The 23,924-nt window shown below is 46.5% G+C and overlaps 2 protein-coding genes across 2 annotated transcripts in view; both read left to right on the top strand.

The window, feature by feature from the left end:
• The window catches only part of LOC145349327 (dynein heavy chain domain-containing protein 1-like), a 47,120-nt gene extending 43,985 nt beyond the window's left edge, over positions 1-3,135 (top strand). The window contains exon 8 of the mRNA XM_080197828.1: positions 2,935-3,135. Within this exon, the coding sequence (XP_080053954.1) occupies positions 2,935-3,135 (201 nt within the window). The remainder of the gene's footprint in view (positions 1-2,934) is intronic.
• Positions 3,136-6,989: 3,854 nt separating this feature from the next.
• LOC145349274 (dynein heavy chain domain-containing protein 1-like) overlaps positions 6,990-23,924 on the top strand; it is a 204,662-nt gene continuing 187,727 nt past the window's right edge. Inside the window, exons 1-3 of the mRNA XM_080197784.1 lie at positions 6,990-7,209; positions 17,001-17,244; positions 17,398-17,555. Of these exons, the coding sequence (XP_080053910.1) occupies positions 7,069-7,209; positions 17,001-17,244; positions 17,398-17,555 (543 nt within the window). The 5' untranslated portion in view covers positions 6,990-7,068. The remainder of the gene's footprint in view (positions 7,210-17,000; positions 17,245-17,397; positions 17,556-23,924) is intronic.

The following is a 23,924-nucleotide window of genomic DNA, read 5'->3' as shown; positions in this document are numbered from 1 at the left end:
AATCCCAGTGTGATGCCACCACCAAACATAACTCCCCTTCACTCCCTCTGTCAGCATTCCGCAGAGACCATTCCCTCTGGGATAACCTAGTCCACTCCTCCACTATATCCCATCGCTCATGGCACCTTCCCATACAATCACCGAAGGTGTAACACCTGTGCCTTTACCTGATCCATGCTCACCATCCAAGATCCAAAACACATATTCCAGGTTAAGCAGCATTTCACATGCACCTCTTAATTTGATGTATTGCATCAATGTGGTCTCCTGTATGTCGGAGAGACCAAGCGTAGACTGGGTGAACGTTTTGTTGAGCACCTTTGGTCTGTGTGTAACCAGGACCCTGACCTTCCGGTTGTTTGCCATTTTAATGCACGATCCTGCTCCCATGCCCACATGTCCGTCCTCGCCCTGCTGCAGTGTTCCAGTGAAGCTCAACACAAACTGGAGGAACAGCACCTCATCTTCCAGCTAGGCACTTTACAGCCTTCTGCTCTCAACACTGAATTTAACAACTTCAGCTGATTGGCTCTACCCCACCACCACCCCTTTGTTTCCATTTCATTTAATTTTTTACTATTCTCTACCTTTTATTTCTTTATTGTCTTTCTTCATTTTTCTTACCCCCGCCCCAACTAAGGGCCAGTCAGAGACAGCAGTGGGAAGTTGTGCATGGAGCCTGAAGAGATAGGAGAGGCACTGAATGAGTATTTTTCGTCAGTATTCACGCAGGAAAAAAGTCAGTGTAGTCGAGGAGAATACTGTGATACAGGTTTTTAGACTAGACGGGATTGAGGTACATAAGGAGGAGGTGTTAGCAATTCTTGAGAGTGTGAAAATAGATAAGTCCCCTGGGCTGGATGGGATTTACCCTCAGATTCTCTGGGAGGCTAGGGAGGAGATTGCAGAGCATTTGGCTTTGATCTTCATGTCGTCATTGGCTTCAGGTATAGTGCAGGAAGACTGGAGGATAGCAAATATTGTCCCCTTGTTCAAGAAGGGGAGTAGAGACCATCCTGGAAATTATAGACCAGTGAGCCTTACTTCTGCTGTGGGCAAAGTTTTGGAAAGAATTATAAAGGATAGGATTTATAATCATCTAGAGGGAAATAAATTGATTAGGGATAATCAACATGGTTTTGTGAAGGGTAGGTCGTGCCTCACAAACCTTATCGAGTTCTTTGAGAAGGTGACCAAAGAGATGGATAAGGGTAAGGCAATTGACGTGGTGTATATGGATTTTAGCAAAGCGTTTGATAAGGTTCCCCATGGTAGGCTATTGCAGAAAATGCAGATGCATGGGATTGAGGGTGATTTAGCAGTTTGGATCAGGAATTGGCTAGCTGATAGAAGACAGAGGGTGGTGGTTGATGGGAAATATTCAACCTGGAGTTCAGTTACAAGTGGTGTACCTCAAGGATCTGTTTTGGGGCCACTGCTGTTTGTCATTTTTATAAATGACCTAAATGAGGGTGTAGAAGGATGGGTTAGTAAACTTGCTGACGACACCAAAGTCGGAGGAGTTGTAGACAGTGAGGATGGATGTTACAGTTTGCAGAGGGACATAGATAAGCTGCAGAGCTGGGCCGAGAGGTGGCAAATGGAGTTAAATGCGGAAAAGTGTGAGGTGTTCACTTTGGTAAGAGTAACAGGAGTACAGAATATAGGGCTAATGGAAGGACTCTTAGTAGTGTTGACGAGCAGAGAGATCTTGGTGTACATGTGCAAAGCTCCCTGAAAGTTGGCACCCAGGTTGATCAGGTTGTTAAGAAGGCGTACGGCGTGTTAGCTTTTATTGGTAGAGGGATTGAATTTCGGAGCCGTGAGATCATGTTACAACTGTACAAAACTCTGGTGCGGCCGCACTTGGAGTATTGTGTACAGTTCTGGTCGCCGCATTATAAGAAAGATGTGGAGGCATTGGAGAGGGTGCAGAGAAGGTTTACCAGGATGTTGCCTGGTATGGTGGGAAGGTCTTATGAGGAAAGGCTGAGGGACTTGAGGTTATTTTCATTAGAGAGAAGAAGGTTACGAGGTGACCTTATTGAGGCACACAAGATGATCAGAGGATTGGATAGGGTGGACAGTGAGACCTTTTACCTCGGATGGTGATGGCTAACACGAGGGGATATAGCTTTAAATTAAGGGGTGGTAATTATAGGACGAATGTCAGAGGTAGGTTCTTTACTCAGAGGGTAGTAAGGGCGTGGAATGCCCTGCCTGCAGCAGTTGTGGACTCGCCAACTTTAAGGGCGTTCAAATGGTCAGTGGATAGGCATATGGATAACATTGGAATAGTTTAGGTTGGAGGGTCATTAGATTCGTTCCACTGGTCAGCGCAACATCGAGGGCCGAAGGGCCTGTACTGCGCTGTAATGTTCTATGTTCTAACTCTTTCCCTCTACCTTATCCCCCTTCCCTTACCTTTTCTCCCTCTTTGCTTCCCCTTTCTCCCCTTTTTCTAAATTTTGCCTGTCTCCCAACCATTTCTGCATGCACCCCCCGCCCCCAACCTTCTGTCACAGTTTACCCTCTGATTTTAGATTCTCTGCCGTTTGGCCGTTCAGACCCCTTATGCTCTCTGTGGCTGCCATTAGCAGCCTTTCCCCTGGTTTCTGTAGCTATCACTCATCTTACATTCCCTCCCCCTGCTGTATAAATATCTCCCACTTTCTATCCCTTTTAGCTTTGACAAAATATGAACTCGAAACATCAGCTCTTTTCTCTCCTTACAGATGCTGCCAGACCTGCTGAAATTTTCCAGCATTTTTGCTTTTGGTTTCAAGTTCCAGCATCTGCAATAATTTGCTTTTATTTGAGGTGAAAATGATGGAGATTTCAGCACAGATTGTCGGGGAGTCGGGGCAGGAATGAAGGGATTTGCAGAGTGTGAACTAGGATGGGATAATTGTTCACTGTAACATTCTTCCTCAGGTAGTGGACTCTCTGCAAAAAGTCAAACCCTCACAGCCATCCCCAGACCTCAAGGATCAGGAGGATGGACAGACCAGGAGTAAGCCAGATTCTCCAGAGAGGCAAGAGCGAAAACCTTCACACATCACATGCAAAGCGTACAGAAGTCAGTGTGTAGCAGGAGAGATACTGGATGCCAAAGGTAAGAGACAGAGTGTGTAAGGAGAGGGATCAGAGTGCAGAAGTGGAGAGACCCATTGTGGGGGAAGAGAGAGAGAAAGAGAGAGAGAGTCATGCATGGACAGAATATGGAAATGGAGAGACAGACTGTGGAAAGTGTGAGGGGGAGGGGGCAGAAGGAGAAGAAAGAGAGTTCACAGGAGGGGACAGACACTACATGCAAGTGGTGACAGACAGAATGTAGGTGAGACACAGAGGGCAGCAGATGAGAAAGAGAGATAGAGTTCAGCAGGAGAGACTGCAGAAATAGAGTATGGACAGAAGATAATAAAAAGTGTGGAAAAAGAGAGACAGTGTGTAAAAGGGGCAGCATGGGAGCGTGGTGGTTAACACTGCTGCCCCACTGTACCAGGGACCCAGCTCAGTTTCAGATTCCAGCAACCGCAGTAATTTGCTTTTATTTGAGCTGAAAATGATGTAGATTTCAGCACAGATGGAATGTGCATTGGGGGATGGGAGTGGGAATGATGGGATTTGCAAAGTGTGAGTTGAGATGGGATCATTGTTCACTGTAACATTCTTCCCAGCTTGGGTAACTGTCTGTGTGGAGTCTGCACGTTCTCACCGTGTCTGCATGGGTTTGCTCCGGGTGCTCCGGTTTCCTCCCATAGACGTGCTGGTGAGGATGCATTGGCTGTGCTAAATTCTCCCTCAGTGTACCCGAACAGGCAATGGAGTGTGGCAACGAGGGGATTTTCACAGTAACTTCATTTGCAATGTTAATGTAAGCCTACCTGTGACTAATAAATGAACTTTAACTTTAAAAACTTTAAAAAGCTGCAAGGCAGATAGAAAAAGAGAGACAGAGCATGGATGTGGAGAGAGACAGGTGCGGATCTGTATGTGTGAAGTTTGGAGGATGATCAGACCCAAAACAGTGCTATCACCTAGTGTTTCTGTATTCTGAAGCACCTGAGGGAGCGCCGCACTGTCAGAGGGTCAGTGCTGAGGGAGCGCCGAACTGTCAGAGGGTCAGTGCTGAGGGAGTGCCGCACTGTCAGAGGGTCAGTGCTGAGGGAGTGCCGCACTGTCAGAGGGTCAGTGCTGAGGGAGTACCGCACTAGAACAGAACATAGAACATTACAGCGCAGTACAGGCCCTTCGGCCCTCAATGTTGCGCCGACCAGTGGAACCAATCTAATGACCCTCTAACCTAAACTATTCCAATGTTATCCATATGCCTATCCACTGACCATTTGAACGCCCTTAAAGTTGGCGAGTCCACAACTGCTGCAGGCAGGACATTCCACGCCCTTACTACCCTCTGAGTAAAGAACCTCCCTCTGACATTCGTCCTATAATTACCACCCCTTAATTTAAAGCTATGTCCCCTTGTGTTAGCCGTCACCATCCGAGGTAAAAGGTCTCACTGTCCACCCTATCTAACCCTCTGATCATCTTGTGTGCCTCAATCAGATCACCTCATAACCTTCTCTCTAATGAAAATAACCTCAAGTGCCTCAGCCTTTCCTCATTAGACCTTCCCACCATACCAGGCAACATCCTGGTAAATCTCCTCTGCACCCTTTCCAATGCCTCCACATCTTTCTTATAGTGCGGTGACCAGAACTGTACGCAATACTCCAAGTGCGGCTGCACCAGAGTTTTGTACAGTTGTAACATGATCTCACGGCTCCGAAATTCAATCCCTCTACCAATAAAAGCCAACACACCGTACGCCTTCTTAACAACCTTATCAACCTAAGAACATAAGAAATAGGAGCAGGAGTAGGCCATCTAGCCCTTCGAGCCTGCCCTGCCATTCAGTAAGATCATGGCTGATCTGTCGTGGCTCAGTTCCACTTTCCCGCTTTCTCCCCATAACCCTTAATCCCCTTGCCTATCAAAAACCTATCAACCCGCGTCTTAAATATATTTAGCGAGGCAGCCTCCACCACTTCAACGGGCAGAGAATTCCAGTGATTCACCACCCTTTGAGTGAAGAAGTTCCTCCTCAACTCCGTTCTAAACCGCTCCCCCCACCCTTACCTTGAGGCTGTGCCCTCTAGTCCTACTGTCCTTTCTGAGCGGGAAGAGCCTCTCCACCTCTATCCTATCCATCCCATTCATCATCTTATACGTCTCAATGAGATCTCCCCTCATTCTTCTAAACTCTAACGAGTACAAGCCTAGTTTATTCAGCCTCTCCTTATAGTTCAACCCCCTCAACTCCGGTATCAGCCTAGTAAACCTCCTCTGCACTCCCTCCAAGGCCAAAATACCCTTGTGTAAGTGCGGCGCCCAAAACTGCACACAGTACTCCAGCTGTGGCCTCACCAGTGCCCCGTACAGTTGCAGCAAGACCTCCCTACTTTTATATTCAATCCCCCTCGCTATGAAGGCCAGCATCCTATTCTTCTTCCTGACCACCTGCTGCACCTGCAGGCTGGGTTTTTGCGACTCATGCACAAGGACCCTGAGGTCCCTCTGCACCGTTGCATGCTGCAGTTTTTCGCCACGTAAGTAATAGTCCTTCCTACCATTATTCCTACCAAAGTGGACAACTTCACACTTGCCAACATTAAATTCCATTTGCCAGTTCCTGGCCCATTCGCCCAGCCTACCTAGATCCTTCTGCAGACTTCCCACACCCTCCGCACAATTTGCCGTTCCACCAACCTTGGTGTCATCAGCAAATTTCGACACCATACACTCGGTTCCCTCCTCCAGATCATCTATATAAATGGTAAATAGCTGAGGCCCCAGCACCGATCCCTGGGGCAGTCCACCTGGGTGCCAACTTTCAGGGAACTATGCACATGTACCCCGAGATCTCTCTGCTCGTCAACACTACTAAGAGTCCTTCCATTAGCCCTATATTCTGTACTCCTGTTACTCTTACCAAAGTGAATCACCTCACACTTTTCCGTATTAAACTCCATCTGCCACCCCTCAGCCCAGCTCTGCAGCTTATCTATGTCCCTCTGCAAACTGTAACATCCATCCTCACTGTCTACAACTCCTCCAACTTTGGTGTCGTCAGCAAATTTACTGATCCATCCTTCTACACCCTCATCCAGGTCATTTATGAAAATGACAAACAGCAGTGGCCCCAAAACAGATCCCTGAGGTACACCACTTGTAACTGAACTCCAGTTTGAATATTTCCCGTCAACCACCTCTCTCTGTCTTCTATCAGCTAGCCAATTCCTGATCCAAACTGCTAAATCACCCTCAATCCCATGCATTTTCTGCATTGGCCTACCATGGGGAACCTTATCAAACGCTTTGCTAAAATCCATATACACCATGTCAACTGCCTTACCCTGATCCACCTCTTTGGTCACCTTCTCAAAGAACTCGATAAGGTTTGTGAGGCACGACCTACCCTTCACAAAACCGTGTTGACTATCCCTAATCAATTTATTTCCCTCTAGGTGATTATAAATCCTATCCCTTATAATTCTTTCCAAAACCTTGCCCACAACAGAAGTAAGGCTCACTGGTCTATAATTCCCAGGATGGTCTCTACTCCCCTTCTTGAACAAGGGGACAACTGTCAGAGGGTCAGTGCTGAGGGAGTGCCGCACTGTCAGAGGGTCAGTACTGAGGGAGTGCCGCACTGTCAGAGGGTCAGTACTGAGGGAGTGCCGCACTGTCAGAGGGTCAGTACTGAGGGAGTGCCGCACTGTCAGAGGGTCAGTACTGAGGGAGTGCCGCACTGTCAGAGGGTCAGTTGATTGGTGTGTATTGGAGCTTGCTGTTTGCAAATTGGTTGTTGAAATTCCTGCAGCATGTCCGGGCCTGCACTTTGGGATGTGCTGAAGATGTGATGGGTGCTATAGAAATGCACGTTCTTTCTTCTCATTACTCACAGGTTTGAGAAACAGAGAGACTGGGCTGCCCGATACTACAGAGCCTCAGATCTCTCAGCCATCCTGCACCATTGCACAGCCCCCCCTGTTACTCAGACAGATGGAAAGCAGTGCCGTGAGAATCAGTGGGCAGCAATTGAAGGCTCATTTCAGTGCTCTGTCCACCAGCTTTCTGAGATCACAGCTACTAGGAGACAGGGAACTCCAGAGTGCTCAGAGGAAACAAAACCTGCTCATCAAGGTGAGAATAAAAACCAGTGTCTGTCCCTGCCTGATCCTACTCCTCTGCCTCTCCGCACCAGATTCTCCAATCTCACCCACAGCTGGGATTCTCCAGTCCCGCTGTAGTGAAAGGAGTTTTAGCTGAGTGCCAAATTCTCTATTCTTGATGGCAGTGATAGATGGGTGTGAATGGCTGAAGAATCCTGGCCCCTTTCTCTCTCTTTCTCTCTCCCCCACCTTTTCTCTCTCTCTTTCTCCCTCTCTGTCTCTCTCTCCCTCTATCTCATTCTCGCTCCCCCTCTCGCTCCCCCTCTCGCTCCCCCTCTCGCTCCCCCTCTCGCGCCCCCTCTCACGCCCCCTCTCACGCTCCCTCTTGCACCCCCTCTCGCTCCCCCCTCTCGCTCCCCCCTCTCTCCCCCTCTCTCTGTCGCTCTCTCTCCCTCTCTCTTTGTCTCTCTCTTTGTCGCTCTCTCCCTCCCTCTCTCTCCCTCTTCTCCCTCCCTCTGTTTCCCCCTCTCTCTCTCTGTCTCCCCCTCTCTTTCTCGCCCTTTTTCTCTCTCTCTCTTTCCCTCTCACTCTCTCTCTCTTCCTCTCTCTCCCTCTGTCACACTCTCTCTTTCTCTCTCTCTCTCTGTCTCTCTCTCTGTCACTCTCTCTCCTCTCTCTGTCACTCTCACTCTCTCTCTCTCTCTGTCACTCTCTCTCTTTCTCTCTGTCACTCTCTCTCTTTCTCTGTCACTCACTCTCTCTCTCTCTGTCACTCTCTCTCTCTCTCTCCCCGTCACTCTCTCTCTCTCACTCTTTCTCTCTCTCTCTCTTTCTCTCTGTCACTCTCTTTCTCCCTCTGTCACTCTCTCTCTCACTCTCTCTATCTCTGTCTCACTCTCTGTCTCTCTCTCTCTCTCTGTCACTCTCACTCTCTGTCTCTCTCTCTCTCTCTCTGTCTCTCTCTCTCTCTTTCTTTCTGTCACTCTCTCTTTCTCTCTCTGTCACTCTCTCTCTCTCACTCTCTCTCTGTCTCACTCTCTGTCTCTCTCTCTCTCTGTCACTCTCTCTCTCTGTCACTCTCTCTCTCTGTCACTCTCTCTGTCTCTCTCTCTCTCTCTCTGTCACTCTCTCTCTGTCACTCTCCCTCCTCTCTCTGTCACTCTCACTCTCTCTGTCACTCTCTCTCTCTCTGTCACTCTCTCTCTTTCTCTCTCTGTCACTCTCTTTCTCTCTCTGTCACTCTCTCTCTTTCTCTCTCTGTCACTCTCTCACTCTCTCTCTGTCACTCTCTCTCTCTCCCCCATCACTCTCTCTCTCTCACTCTTTCTCCCTCTCTGTCTCTCCCTCTGTCACTCTCTCTCTCTTTCTCTCTGTCACTCTCTCTCTTTCCCTCTCTCTCACTCTCTCTCTCTGTCTCACTCTCTGTCTGTCTCTCTCTCTCTGTCACTCTCTCTCTGTCACTCTCTCTCTCTGTCTCACTCTCTGTCTCTCTCTCTCTCTCACTCTCTGTCTCTCTCTCTCTCTGTCACTCTCTCTTTCTCTCTGTCACTCTCTCTCTGTCACTCTCTCTCTCTGTCTCACTCTCTGTCTCTCTCTCTCTCTGTCTCACTCTCTGCCTCTCTCTCTCTCTCTGTCTCTCTCTCTCGCTCTGTCACTCTCTCTCTCTGTCTCAGTCTCTCTCTCTGTCACTCTCTCTTTCTGTCACTCTCTCTCCCTCCATCTCTATTCCTCATTCCGTGCTAGTGCTATGGCTCTTGAAGCACAGGGCCCCAGCTCTGCTGTGACCACATTCAGCCACACTTTTGTCCTCGACTTGCTGTGAATCCTACATAAAGTGTGTGGACAGCAGTGGGGCGGGTGTCCGATTTCACCCTCTGCTGGCAAACCATAATAGTGGCCATTTAAACTCCTGAAGCATTATTTCACAGGAAGAATGAGGGTTAGGGTTAGGGTTAGAATATCAACTAAACTGTCCAAATTCTTTTTATTTACCCTTTCATGGTGTGTGGGTACCATTGGCAAGGCCAGCATGTGTTGGCAATCCCCAATTACCCTTGAACTGAGTGGCAATTAGCAGTCACCTACTCTGCTGTGTCTCTGGTGTCACACGTAGGCCAGACCAGATAAGGACAGCAGATTTCCTTCCCTAACAGACATTTACAGCAATCGGTGATAGTTTCATGGTCTCCGACACTGAAGCTATCTTCATCTTCCAGATTTATTAATTAAACTCAAATTCCACCAACTGTTGTGTTGGGATTCGAACCCATTTCCCCACAGCGTTACCCTGAGTGTCTGGGTCACTAGTCCAGTGATAATAACACTATAGCACTATCTCCTCCTAGGAACAAATCTTGGGCTGTACGTTTGAAGATGACAGAACAAGTTGAGAAGCTATTAAAAAGAAATAGATCTGGGATTTATTAGCAGAGGCATCAATAAAACTCATTCGAATTAGGAACAGAAAAAAGCCACCCAGCCCCTCCAACCTGCTCCACCACTCGATAAGATCATAGCTAATCCCATAGAGTCACCAAGGTTTACAGCAGGGAAACAGACCCTTCAGACCAACTTGTCCATACCACCCTTTTTTTTAAACCCCTAAGCTAATCAATCTGACTGGCTGATCTGATTGTAACCTCAACCCCATATTCCTGCTGACCCCTGATAACCTTTCACCCCAATAACATTTCACCCCGATAACCTTTCACCCCGATAACCTTTCACCCTCTTGTTAATTAAGGATCTCTTTAGCTCTGCCTTAAAAATATTCAGACTCTGCTCCCTCTGCGCTCAAGGAAGAGAGTGCCAGAGATTCACATTCTTCAGAGAAAAAATGACTCTCATTTCTGTCCTAAACGAGTGACCCCTTACTTTTAAACAGTGACCCCTTGTTCTAGATTCTCCCACAAGTGGAAACATCCTCTCCACATTCATCCTGTTAATACTCCTCGGGATTTTATATGTTTCAATTATGTCACATAGAACATAGAACATAGAACATTACAGCGCAGAACAGGCCCTTCGGCCCACGATGTTGCGCCGACCAGTTACAAAACAATGACCCACTAACCTAAACCAATCCCTTTTCGTCCATAAACCTATCCACGGATCTCTTAAACGCCCCCAAACTAGGCGCATTTACAACTGCAGCAGGCAGGGCATTCCAATCCCTCACCACCCTCTGGGTAAAGAACCTACCCCTGACATCCGTCCTATAACTACCACCCCTTAATTTAAAGCCATGCCCCCTCATGCTAGATTTCTCCATCAGAGGAAAAAGGCTATTACTATCCACCCTATCTAAACCTCTAATCATCTTATATGTTTCAATAAGATCCCCTCTTAGCCGCCTTCTTTCCAGCGAAAACAACCCCAAATCCCTCAGCCTCTCCTCATAGGACCTCCCCTCCATACCAGGCAACATCCTGGTAAACCTCCTCTGCACCCTCTCCAAAGCCTCCACATCCTTCCTGTAATGTGGGGACCAGAACTGCACACAATACTCCAAGTGCGGCCGCACCAGAGTTGTGTACAGTTGCAACATGACGCTGCGACTCCTAAATTCAGTCCCCCTACCAATAAACGCCAAGACACCGTATGCCTTCTTAACAACCTTATCTACTTGACTCCCAACTTTCAGGGATCTATGTACACATACACCTAGATCCCTCTGCTCATCCACACTATTCAAAGTCCTCCCGTTAGCCCTATACTCGACGCATCTGTTATTCCTACCAAAGTGAATTACCTCACACTTCTCCGCATTAAACTCCATCCGCCACCTCTCGGCCCAGCTCTGCAACCTCTTACTCTTCCAGCGGATACAAGCTGAACCTCTCCAACCCTACCCATGAGGTAACCCGTCCATTCCTGGTATTAATCTGGTAAATTTTCTCTGAACTGCTTCTAACGCATTTGTGCCTTTCCTTAAATAAAATGAATACTGTACACAGTACTCCAGATGAGATCCCTACAAAATGAAGCATAACCTCCTTTTATATTCAGTTCCCCTTGTAATAAATGATGATATTCTATTTGCTTTCTTAACTGCTTGCTGTACCTTTCATGGTTCATGCACTCAGACACCCAGATTGCTCTGCACCCCAGAGCTCTGCAGTCTTTCATCATTTGGTCAAATAGTTTTTGTTTCATTCTTCCTACCAAACTGGGCAGTTTCACATTTGCACACCTTATAACCCATTTGGCAGATCTTTGCCATTCACTTAACCTATCTATATTCCTTTGTACTCTCCTTTCATCGTCTTCACTTAACCTTCCCAGTCGAGGGAATTTTGGAAAAGTAATACCCCAGCCAGTGGTCCACAGGATTGTACATGAGGGTGTGGGAGGGGGAATGGAGATAGAGTCAGTGGTAGGGGAGAGTGTACATGGGGGTGTGGGAGGGGGGAATGGGGGGAGAGTCAGTGATAGGGGAGAGTGTACATGGGGGTGTGGGAGGGGGAATGGGGGGGAGAGTCAGTGATAGGGGAGAGTGTACATGGGGGTGTGGGAGGGGGAATGGGGGGAGAGTCAGTGATAGGGGAGAGTGTACATGGGGGTGTGGGAGGGGGAATGGGGGGTAGAGTCAGTGATAGGGGAGAGTGTACATGGGGGTGTGGGAGGGGGAATGGGGGGGAGAGTCAGTGATAGGGGAGAGTGTACATGGGGGTGTGGGAGGGGGAATGGGGGGGAGAGTCAGTGATAGGGGAGAGTGTACATGGGGGTGTGGGAGGGGGAATGGGGGGGAGAGTCAGTGATAGGGGAGAGTGTACATGGGGGTGTGGGAGGGGGAATGGGGGGGAGAGTCAGTGATAGGGGAGAGTGTACATGGGGGTGTGGGAGGGGGAATGGGGGAGAGTCAGTGATAGGGGAGAGTGTACATGGGGGTGTGAGAGGGGGAATGGGGGGGAGAGGCAGTGATAGGGGAGAGTGTACATGGGGGTGTGGGAGGGGGGAATGGGGGGGAGAGTCAGTGATAGGGGAGAGTGTACATGGGGGTGTGGGAGGGGGAATGGGGGGGAGAGTCAGTGATAGGGGAGAGTGTACATGGGGGTGTGGGAGGGGGGAATGGGGGGGTAGAGTCAGTGATAGGGGAGAGTGTACATGGGGGTGTGAGAGGGGGAATGGGGGGGAGAGGCAGTGATAGGGGAGAGTGTACATGGGGGTGTGGGAGGGGGAATGGGGGGGAGAGTCAGTGATAGGGGAGAGTGTACATGGGGGTGTGGGAGGGGGGAATGGGGGGAGAGTCAGTGATAGGGGAGAGTGTACATGGGGGTGTGGGAGGGGGAATGGGGGGGAGAGTCAGTGATAGGGGAGAGTGTACATGGGGGTGTGAGAGGGGGAATGGGGGGGAGAGGCAGTGATAGGGGAGAGTGTACATGGGGGTGTGGGAGGGGGAATGGGGGGGAGAGTCAGTGATAGGGGAGAGTGTACATGGGGGTGTGGGAGGGGGAATGGGGGGGGAGAGTCAATGTGCGCATTGTTTCTATTCAGATTATCATTAAATGCTCTCGTGAATGCCTCAATTGAACCTGCCACCACCACCCTCCCAGGCAGTGTATCCCAGGTGAGAAATAATTTTTGCTTAAATCTATGTCCTCGTGTTCTCGATGCATTTATGAGTCATAGAGCCATAGAAGTTTACAGCGTGGAAACAGGCCTTTCAGCCCAACTTGCCCACACCACCCCTTTTTTTAAAACCCCTAAGCTAATCTCAATTGCCTGCATTTGGCCCATATCCCACTATTCCCATTGTACCCATGTAACTGTCTAAATGCTTTTTAAAAGACAAAATTGTACCTGCCTCTACTACTACCTCTGGCAGCTTGTTCCAGACACTCACCACCCTCTGCGTGAAAAACTTGCCCCTCTGGACACTTTTGTATCTCTCCCCTCTCACCTTAAACCCATGCCCTCTAGTTTTAGACTCCCCTACCATTGGGATATATTTAAAATGTCGGTATCCATGGGTGAGGTGCCGGATGATTGGGGGATAGCTCTTGTTGCACCGTTGTTTAAAAAAGGCTCAAAAAGTAATCGGCTCAAAAGTAAGTTTGACATCAGTAGTAGGTAAATTATTGGAAGGAGTGTTAAGAGATAGGATCTACAAATACATGGATGGACAGGGACTTATTAGGGAGAGTCAACATGGCTTTGTGCGTGATAGGTCATGTTTAGGTTAGAGGGATTAGTGGGTATAATATGTAGGGGATATGGGGGTAGGGCCTGGGTGGGATTGTGTTCAGTGCAGACTCGATGGGCTGTAGGGCCTCTTTCTGCAGAAAGAGGTTCTATGTTTAACCAATCTAGTAGAGTTTTTCGAGGAGGTTACCAGAAAAGTGGATGAAGGGAAGGCAGTGGATGTTGTCTACATGGACTTCAATAAGGCCTTCGACAAGGTCCCGCATGGGAGGTTAGTTAGGAAGGTTCAGTCGCTAGGTATACATGGGAGGGATAGTAAATTGGATTAGACATTGGCTCAATGGAAGAAGCCAGAGAGTGGTAGTGGAGGATTGCTTCTCTGAGTGGAGGCCTGTGACTAGTGGTGTGCCACAGGGATCAGTGCTGGGTCTATTGTTGTTTGTCATCTATATCAATGATCTGGATGATAATGTGGTAAATTGGATCAGCAAATTTGTTGATGATACAAAGATTGGAGGTGTAGTGGACAGTGAGGAAGGTTTTCAAAGCTTGCAGAGGGATTTGGACCAACTAGAAAAATGGGCTGAAAAATGGCAGATGGAGTTTAATGCAGACAGGTGTGAGGTATTGCACTTTGGAAGGACAAACCAAAGTAGAACGTACAGGGTAAATGGTGGGAGACTGAAGAGTGCAGTTGAACAGAGGGATCTGGGAATACAGGTACAGAATTCCCTAAAAGTGACGTCACAGGTAGAAAGGGTCATAAAGAGTGCTTTTGGTACATTGGCCTTTATACATCAAAATATCGAGTATAAGAGTTGGAGTGTAATGGTGAGGCCAAATTTAGAGTATTGTGTGCAGTTTCGGTCACCTAATTACAGGAAGGATGTAAATAATGTTGAAAGAGTATTGAAAAGGTTCACGAGGATGTTGCTGGGACTTGAGAAGCTGAGTTACAGAGGGAGATTGAATAGGTTAGGACTTTATTCCCTGGAGCGTAGAAGAATGAGGGGAGATTTGATATAGGTGTATAAGATTTTGATGGGTATAGATAGAGTGAATGCAAGCAGGTTTTTTCCACTGAGGCTAGGGGAGAAAAAAACCAGAGGGCATGGGTTAAGGGTGAAGAGGGAAATGTTTAAAGGGAATATTGCGGGGGGGGGCTTCACACAGAGAGTGCTGGGAGTGTGGAATGAGCTGCTGGATAAAGTGATGAATGCAGGCTCACTTTTAACATGGATGAGGTACATGGATGAAAGGGGTGTTGAGGTCAGTGGGGACTAGCCAGAAAAATGGGCCTGTTTCTGTGCTGCAGTGTTCTATGGTTCTATGGGAAAAAAAGATTGACAATCTAGCTGATCTGTGCCCCTCAGTATTTTATAGACTTCTATAAGATCACTCTTCATCCTTCTATGCTCCAGGGAAAAAGGTCCTAGTCTATCCAGCCTCTCCTTATAACTCAAACCATCAAGTCCCAGTAGCATCCTAGTAAATCTTTTCTGCACTCTTTCTGGTTTAATAATATCCTTTCTATAATAGAGTGACCAGAACTGTACACAGTATTCCAAGTGTGGCCTTACCAATGTCTTGTACAACTTCAACAAGACGTCCCAACTCCTGTATTCAATGTTCTGACCAATGAAACCAAGCATGCCGAATGTCTTCTTCACCACTCTGTCCACCTGTGACTCCACTTTCAAGGAGCTATGAACCTGTACCCCCAGATTTCTTTGTAACTCTCCCCAGCCCTACCATTAACTGAGTAAGTCCTGCTTTGGTTTGATCTACCAAAATGCATCACCTCACATTATTTAAATTAAACTCCATCTGCCATTCGTCAGCTCACTAGCCCAACTGATCAAGATCCCTCTGCAATCTGAGATAATCTTTTCATTGTTCACTATGCCAGCAATCTTGGTGTCACCTGCAAAGTTACTAACCATGCCTCCTAAATTCTCATCCAAATCATTAATATAAATGACAAATAACAGTGGGCCCAGCACTGATCCCTGAGGCACACCGCTGGTCACAGGCCTGCAGTTTGAAAAAAATCCACTATAACCACCCTCTGTCTTCTGTCATCAAGCCAATTTTGTATCCATTTAGATACCTCACCCTGGATCCTGTGAGATTTAACCTTATGCAACAACCTACCATGTGGTACCTTGTCAAAGGCCTTGCTAAAGTCCGTGTAGGCAACATCAACTGCACTGCCCTCAAACACCTCTTGGTTACCCCTTCAAAAAACTCAATCAAATTTGTGAGGCATGATTTTCCACTCACAAAGCCATGCTGACTAACTGTAATCAGCCCTTGTGTCTCTAAATGCCTGTAGATCCTGTCTCTCAAAACACCTTCCAACAACCTACCCGTAACAAATGTGAGGCTCACTGGCCTGTAGTTCTCAGATATTTCCCTGCAGCCCTTTTTAAACAAAGACGCAACATTTGCCACTCTCCAATCTTCAGGCACCTCACCTGTGCATTATCGATAATTCAAATATCTCGCTAGGGGACCCGCAATTTCCTCCCTAGCCTCCCACAGTGTCCCTGGATGCATTTCATCAGGTCCTGAGGATTTATCTACCTTGATGCACTTTAAGATTTCCAGCACCTCCTTCTGTGTAATATGTACAGTCCTCAAGAACATAGAAGAACATAGAACATAGAACATTACAGCGCGGAACAGGCCCTTCGGCCCACAATGTTGCGCCGACCAGTCTTATTTTTAAAAAAAAACATTGACCCACTAATCTAAACCAATCCCTTTTCGTCCATAAACCTATCCACCAATCTCTTAAACGCCCCCAAACTAGGCGCATTTACAACTGCAGCAGGCAGGGCATTCCAGTCCCTCACCACCCTCTGGGTAAAGAACCTACCCCTGACATCCGTCCTATAACTACCCCCCCTTAATTTAAAGCCATGCCCCCTCGTGCTAGATTTCTCCATCCGAGGAAACAGGCTATCACCATCCACCCTATCTAAACCTCTAATCATCTTATATGTTTCTATAAGATCCCCTCTTAGCCGCCTTCTTTCCAGTGAAAACAACCCCAAATCCCTCAGTCTCTCCTCATAGGACCTCCCCTGCATACCAGGCAACATCCTGGTAAACCTCCTCTGCACCCTCTCCAAAGCCTCCACATCCTTCCTGTAATGTGGGGACCAGAACTGCACACAGTACTCCAAGTGCGGCCGCACCAGAGTTTTGTACAGTTGCAACATGACGCTGCGACTCCTAAATTCAATCCCCCTACCAATAAACGCCAAGACACCGTACGCCTTCTTAACAACCTTATCTACTTGATTCCCAACTTTCAGGGATCTATGTACACATACACCTAGATCCCTCTGCTCCTCCACTCTATTCAAAGTCCTCCCGTTAGCCCTATAGACATCAAGACATCACCTTTTATTTCCCCAAGTTCCCTAACATCCATGCTTTTCTCAACAGTCAATACTGATGAGAAATATTCATTTAGGATCTCACCCTAACGAGAGAGAACAGTTTCTCTCTATCTATACTGTCCAGCCCCCTCACGTGTCTCTGTCAGATCTCCTCTTAACTTTCTTCTCATGTTGATATGAATGCAGTGAGGTGGACATGTTGAGCTGGGGGAGTGTGACCTTGTTCTATTGGTCATTCTGGTGGTCACTGATTGTTCTCTCTTTTCAGGCTGCCATGAAGGAGATAATTGTGTTCCGTGCACACCATCTCTGGCTCTCGGAAACTTATCAAACGCTCCACCAATGGAGTTTGAATAAACTGGAGGAATTCCATAGCTGGGATCAGCAGCAATGCCAGATCCATCTCCTGCAGCTGACAAAATGGCTGCGCAGGTCGAAAGGAATTGATCACTTCCTGGTCAGCAGGAATCGGCTTCTGGCATTAGACTGCTCCATCATTCAGGACAAAATCGGTAAACCCAACAACATTCAGCTTGCTATGACTGGCAACATCAGGCTGGAAATGTCCATACCACTCTGCCCATGACATGGGTTTATGACAATGTATTTCCCAGTGCCCAGTATCAGTCTGGTCACTAATGGTTCTTGCTTTCTTTCTGTTGCAGTTCTTCCTCTGATGTCCATGCAACTGGATATTCTGAACTTCTTAAAATTGCAGTGTGAACAGCAAATTGGGGAATTAATCACTGATCTGGCCAAAGCAATCAAAGAACTGCAGCAGAAACCGATAGATGATGTTGCATTTGCCTCCTACTCTAGCAAGGTGTGTACTCGATCCATTATATTATTATCGATTTGGAGGAAGGAACTGAAGGCACTGTTACTAAGTTTGCAGATGATACAAAGGTATGTCGAGAAACAGGTAGTATTGAGGAAGCAGGGGGACTGCAGAGAGATTTGGACAGGCTAGAAGAGTGGGCAAGGAAATGCCAAATGGAATACAATGTGGAAAAGTGTGAGGTTATGCACTTTGGAAGAAGGAATGGAGGCACAGACTATTTTCTAAATGGGGAAATGCTTAGGAAATCAGAAACACAAAGAGATTTGGGAGTCCTTGTTCAAGATTCTCTTAAGAATAGGTGCAGGTTCAATCAGCAGTTAGGAAGGCAAATGCAATGTTAGCATTCATGTTGAGAGGGCTTGAATACAAGAGCAGGGATGTACTTTTGAGGCTGTGTAAGGCTCTGGTCAGACGCATTTGAAGTCTTGTGAGCAATTTTGGGCTCCAAATCTAAGGAAGGATGTGCTGGCCTTGGAAAGGGACCAGAGGAGGTTCACAAGAATGATCCCTGGAATGAAGACCTTAACGTATGAGAAGCAGTTGAGAACTCCGGGTCTGTACTCTTTGGAGTTCAGAAGGATGAGGCGGGACCTTATTAAAACTTACAGGATACTGTGAGACCTGGATAGAGTGGATGTGGAAAGAATGTTTCCATAGAACCATAGAAAATTACAGCTCAGAAACAGACATTTTGGCCCTTCTTGTCTGTGCCGTACCATTTTTTGCCTAGTTCCACTGACCTGCACTTGAACCATGTACCTCCACACTCCTCTCATCCATGAACCCATCCAAGTTTTTCTTAAATGTTAAAAGTGACCCCGCATTTACCACTTTATCCGGCAGCTCATTCTCCACACCCACCACTCTCTGTGTGAAGAAGCCTTTCCCCTAATATTCCCTTTAATTTTTTCTCCTTTCACCCTTAACCCATGCCCTCTGGTTTTTTTCTCCTCTAGTCTCAGTGGAAAAAGCCTGCTTGCATTCATTCTGTCTATACCCATCAAAATCTTATACCTCTATCAAATCTCCCCTCATTCTTCTACACTCCAGGGAATAAAGTCCTAACCTATTCAATCTCTCTCTGTAACTCAGCTTCTCAAGTCCCAGCAACATCCTTGTGAACTTTCTCTGCACTCTTTCAACCTTATTTTCATTCTTCCTGTAACTAGGTGACCAAAACTGTACACAATACTCTAAATTCAGCCTCACCAATGCCTTATATAACCTTGTAAAAAGTCTGACAACACCAGGTTTTAGTCCAACCGATTTATTTGATAATACTCACAAGCTTTCGAGGTTTCCCTCTTCGTCAGGTGAATGGAGAGTTCTGGCCTCAGACAGAGCGTATAAAGCACAGACAGTTTAGAGATTACTGATTAGAATGCGAATCCTTACACCTAACCTGCTGTTCAAGACCTGAAGTGGCTGACAATGTGAGTGGAAGGAGCACTGATCACAGGTTACAGAGATGTGTATTGTCTCCAGACAGTACAGTAAGTGAGGTTTTGCAAACCCAGGCAAGTCACGGGGGTTACAGATAGTGCGACATGAACCCAAGATCCCTGTTGAGACCATGTTGGGTTCATGTCGCACTATCTGTAACCCCCGTGACTTGCCTGGGTTTGCAAAACCTCACTTACTGTACTGTCTGGAGACAATACACATCTCTGTAACCTGTGATCAGTGCTCCTTCCACTTACATTGTCAGCCACTTCAGGTCTTGAACAGCAGGTTAGGTGTAAGGATTCGCATTCTAATCAGTAATCTCTAAACTGTCTGTGCTTTATATGCTCTGTCTGAGGCCAGAACTCTCCATTCACCTGACGAAGAGGGAAACCTCGAAAGCTTGTGAGTATTATCAAATAAATCGGTTAGACTATAACCTGGTGTTGTCAGACTTTTTACTGTGTTTACGCCAGTCCAACGCCGGCATACCCACATCATTATATAACCTTACCATAACAGTCCAACTTTTATACTCGATACTCCAATTTATAAAGGCCAGTGTACCAAAAGCACTCTTTACGACCCTATCCACCTGTGACGTCACTTTTAGGGATTTCTGTACCTGTATTCCCAGATCCCTCTGTTCAACTGCACTCTTCAGAGTCCTACCATTTACCCTGTACATTCTACTTTGGTTTGTGCTTCCAAAGTGCAATACCTCACACTTGTCTGCGTTAAATTCCATTTGCCATTTTTCAGCACATTTTTCTAGTTGGTCCAAGTCGCTCTGCAAGCTTTGAAAACCTTCCTCACCATCCACTACACCTCCAATCTTTGTATCATCAGCAAATTTGCTGATCCAATTTACCACATTATCATCCAGATCATTGATATCGATGACAAACAATAATGGACCCAACACCGATCCCTGCGGCACTCCACTAGTCACAGGCCTCCACTCAGAGAAGCAATCCTCCAAAACCACTCTCTGGCTTCTTCCATTGAGCCAGTGTCTAATCCAATTTACTACCTCTCCATCTATACCTAGTGACTGAACCTTCCTAACTAACCTCCCATGCGGGACCTTGTCAAAGGCCTTGCTGAAGTCCAGGCAGACAACATCCACCGCCTTCCCTTCATCCACTTTCCTGGTAACCTCCTCGAAAAATTCTAATAAATTGGTTGAACGTGACCTACCACGCATAAAGCCATGTTGACTCTCCCTAATAAGTCCCTGCCTATCCAAATATTTGTAGATCCTATCTCTTATCACACCTTCCAATAACTTGCCAACCACCGACATCAAACTTTCTGGCCTGTAATTTCCCAGATTTCTTTTGGAACCTTTTTTAACAACGGAACAACATGAGCCACTAATAGGAAAAACTAGAACCAGAGGGCAAAACCTCAGGCTAAAGGGACGATCCTTTAAAACAGAGATGAGGAGGAATTTCTTCAGCCAGAGAGTGGTGAATCTGTGGAACTCTTTGCTGCAGAAGGCCAGGTCATTGAGTGTCTTTAAGACAGAGATAGATAGGTTCTTGATTAATAAGGGGATCAGGGTTATAGGGAAAAGGCAGGAGAATGGGGATGAGGAAAATATCAGCCATGATTGAATGGCAGAACAGACTCAGTGGGCCGAGTGATCTAATTCTCTTCGTATGTCTTATGGTCTTACGGGAGTTGGTAACCATACAGTCCAGCTTAATAGACATTTCATTACTAATTATTCTTGATGGCTGACCCAAACATTGGGATGTTTATAGAAATACACAATACTTACACCACAGAAACAGGCCATTCAACCAGCCAACCCATACTAGTGTCCAGATGAGCCTCTTCTAGTGAGAAGGAATATTGGCTCTGACAATATGGAGTCTGTATGGCTAAAGTTGAGAAATGCCAAGGGGCAAAAAGCATTAATGGGTATCATATACAGACCCCCAAACTGCAGTGATGGTGTTAGGAATAGCATTAACCACAAAATTAGAGATGCATGTGATAAGGGAATATCGGTGATGATGGGTGATTTTAGTCTGCACATAGTTTGGGCAAATCAAATTAGCCACAATGCCTTAGAGGAGGAATTCCTGGAGTGTATACGGGATGGTTTTCTTGACCAATATTTGGAGGAACAACTAGAGAGCAGGCCATCTCAGACTGGGTACTGTGTAATCAGAAAGGAATCATTGCCAATCTAGCTGTACGAGACCCCTTGGGGATGAGTAACCATTACATGATAGAATATTTTATCAAGATGGAGAGCGAAGTAGTTGATTCAGAGTCGAGGGTGCTGAATCTTAACAAAGGAAACTATGAGGATATGAGGCGTGAGTTGGCTTTGATAGATTGCGGAGCGTTACTTAAAGGGATGACAGTGGATGGGCAATGGCAAACATTCAGGGAACGCCTGGGGGAACTGCAGCAACTGTTTATTCCTGCCTGGCACAAAAACAAAATGGGTAAGAGGGCCAATCCATGGCTTACAAAGGAAATTAGAGAGAGTATCTGATCCAAGGAAGAAGCATACAGAATGGCCAAGAAAAATAACAGATCTGAGGATTGGGAGCAGTTTAGAATTCAGCAAAGAAGGGCCAAGGGATTGATTGAGAAGGGGAAAGTACAGTATGAAAGTAAGCTTGCAGGGAACATAAAGACTGACACTAAGAGTTTCTATAGATACGTGAAGAGCAAGAGGTTGGTGAAGACAAATGTAGGTCCCCTACAGACAGAAACGGGGGAATGTATAAGAGGGGCACAAAGAAACGGCCAAGCAACTGAATACAAACTTTGGTTCACAAAAGAGGACCCAAATCAGATACCAGAAATGTTGGAGAATGCAAGGTTTAGTGAGAGAGAAGAATTGAGGGAGATCAATATTAGTAGAGAAATGGTGTTGGGAAAATTGCTGGGATTGAAGGTGGATAATTCCCCAGAGCCTGATAATCTCCATCCCAGAGTACTGAAGGAAGTGGCTGTAGAAATAGTGGATGCATTGGTGGTCACCTTCCAGGATTCTATAGACTCTGGAACAGTCCCTGCAGATTGGAGGGGAGCGAATCTCATTCCAATATTCAAAAAGGGAGGTAGAGAGAAAACGGGGAATTATAAACCAGTAAGCTTAATGTCGATAGTGGGAAAAATTCTCAAATCCATTATCAAGGACTTAATAGCGGAGCATTTAGAAAGCAGTGACAGGATCAGACAGAGTCAGCATGGATTTATGAAGGGAAACCATGCTTGACAAATCTGTTGGAATTCTTTGAAGATGTAACTAGTAGAGTTGACAAGGGGGAACCAGTCGATGTGGTGCATTTCAACTTTGAGAAAGCGTTTGACAAAGTCCCACACAAAAGATTATTGTACAAGATTAAAGCACATGGGATTGGGGGAATTGTATTGAGATAGATAGAAAACTGGTTAGCATAGAGGAAACAAAGAACAGGAATTAATGGGTGTTGTTCAAATTGGCAGGCAGTAACTAGTCGGGTGCCACAGGGATCGGTGCTGGGACCCCAGCTATTCACAATATATATTAATGATTTGGATGAGGGAACAAAATGTAACATCTCAAAGTTTGCCAACGATACCAAGTTGGGTGGGAGGGTGAACTGTGACGAGGATGCAGAGATCCTTCAGAATGATCTGGATAGGTTGGGTGAGTGGGCAAATCAATGGCAAATGCAGTATAATTTGGATAAGAACATAAGAATGTAAGAACTAGGAGCAGGAGTAGATCATCTGCTTGTCCAGCCTGCTCCACCATTCAATAAGATCAATAAGACTCAGCTCCACTTACCTGCCCATTCACCATAACCCTCAATGCCTTTACTGTTCAAAAATTTATCTACCGTTGCCTTGAAAACATTCAATGAGGTAGCCTCAACTGCTTCACTGGGCAGGGAATTCCACAGATTCACAACCCTTTGTGTGAAGAAGTTCCTCCTCAACTCAGTCCTAAATCTGCTTCCCCTTATTCTGAGGCCATGCCCCCTAGTTCTAGTTTCACCCGCCAGTGGAAACAACTTCCCTGCTTCTATCTTATCGATTCCCTTCATAACCTTATATGTTTCTCTAAGATCTCCCCTCAGTCTTCTGAATTCCAATGAGTATAGTCCCAGTCTACTCAGTCTCTCCTCATAAACCAACCCTCTCAACTCCGGAATCAACCTAGTGAATCTCCTCTGTACCCCCTCCAGTGCCAGTATATCCTTTCTCAAGTAAGGAGACCAAAACTGTACACAGTATTCCAGTTGTGCCCTCACCAGCACCTTATACAGCTGCAACATAACCTCACTGTTTTTAAACTTCATCCCTCTAGCAATGAAGGACAAATTTCCATTTGCCTTCTTAATTATCTGCTGCACCTGCAAACCAACTCCTTGAGATTCCTGCACAAGGACACTCAGGTCCCTCTGCACAGCAGCATGCTGCAATTTTTTACCATTTAAATAATAGTCCATTTTGTTTTTACTCCTACCAAAATGGATGATCTCACATTTACCAACATTGTACTCCATCTGCCAGACCCTCGCCCACTCACTTAGATTATCTCTCTCCCTTTGCAGACTTTCAGCATCTCTGCACACTTTGCTCTTCCACCCATCTTAGTGTCATCTGTGAATTTTGACACACTACACTTGATCCCCAACTCCAAATCATCTCTGTAAATTGTAAACAATTGCGGTCCCAACACTGATCCCTGAGGCACACCACTAGTCACTGATCACCAATCATTTACCCCCACTGTTTGCTTTCTATTAGTTAACCAGTCCTCTATCCATGCTGATACATTACCCGTAACACCGTGCACCTTTATCTTATGTAGCAGTCTTTGGTGCGGCACCTTGTCAAATGCCTTCTGGAAATCCAGATACACCACATCCACAGGTTCCCCATTGTCCA

The sequence above is a fragment of the Carcharhinus amblyrhynchos genome, chromosome 10 (assembly GCF_965287045.1).
Source record: "Carcharhinus amblyrhynchos chromosome 10, sCarAmb.v2.hapA, whole genome shotgun sequence".
NCBI lineage: Eukaryota > Metazoa > Chordata > Chondrichthyes > Carcharhiniformes > Carcharhinidae > Carcharhinus > Carcharhinus amblyrhynchos.
The sequence above is the reverse complement of the archived record's forward strand: the minus strand, read 5'-3'. Positions and strand labels throughout refer to the sequence as shown.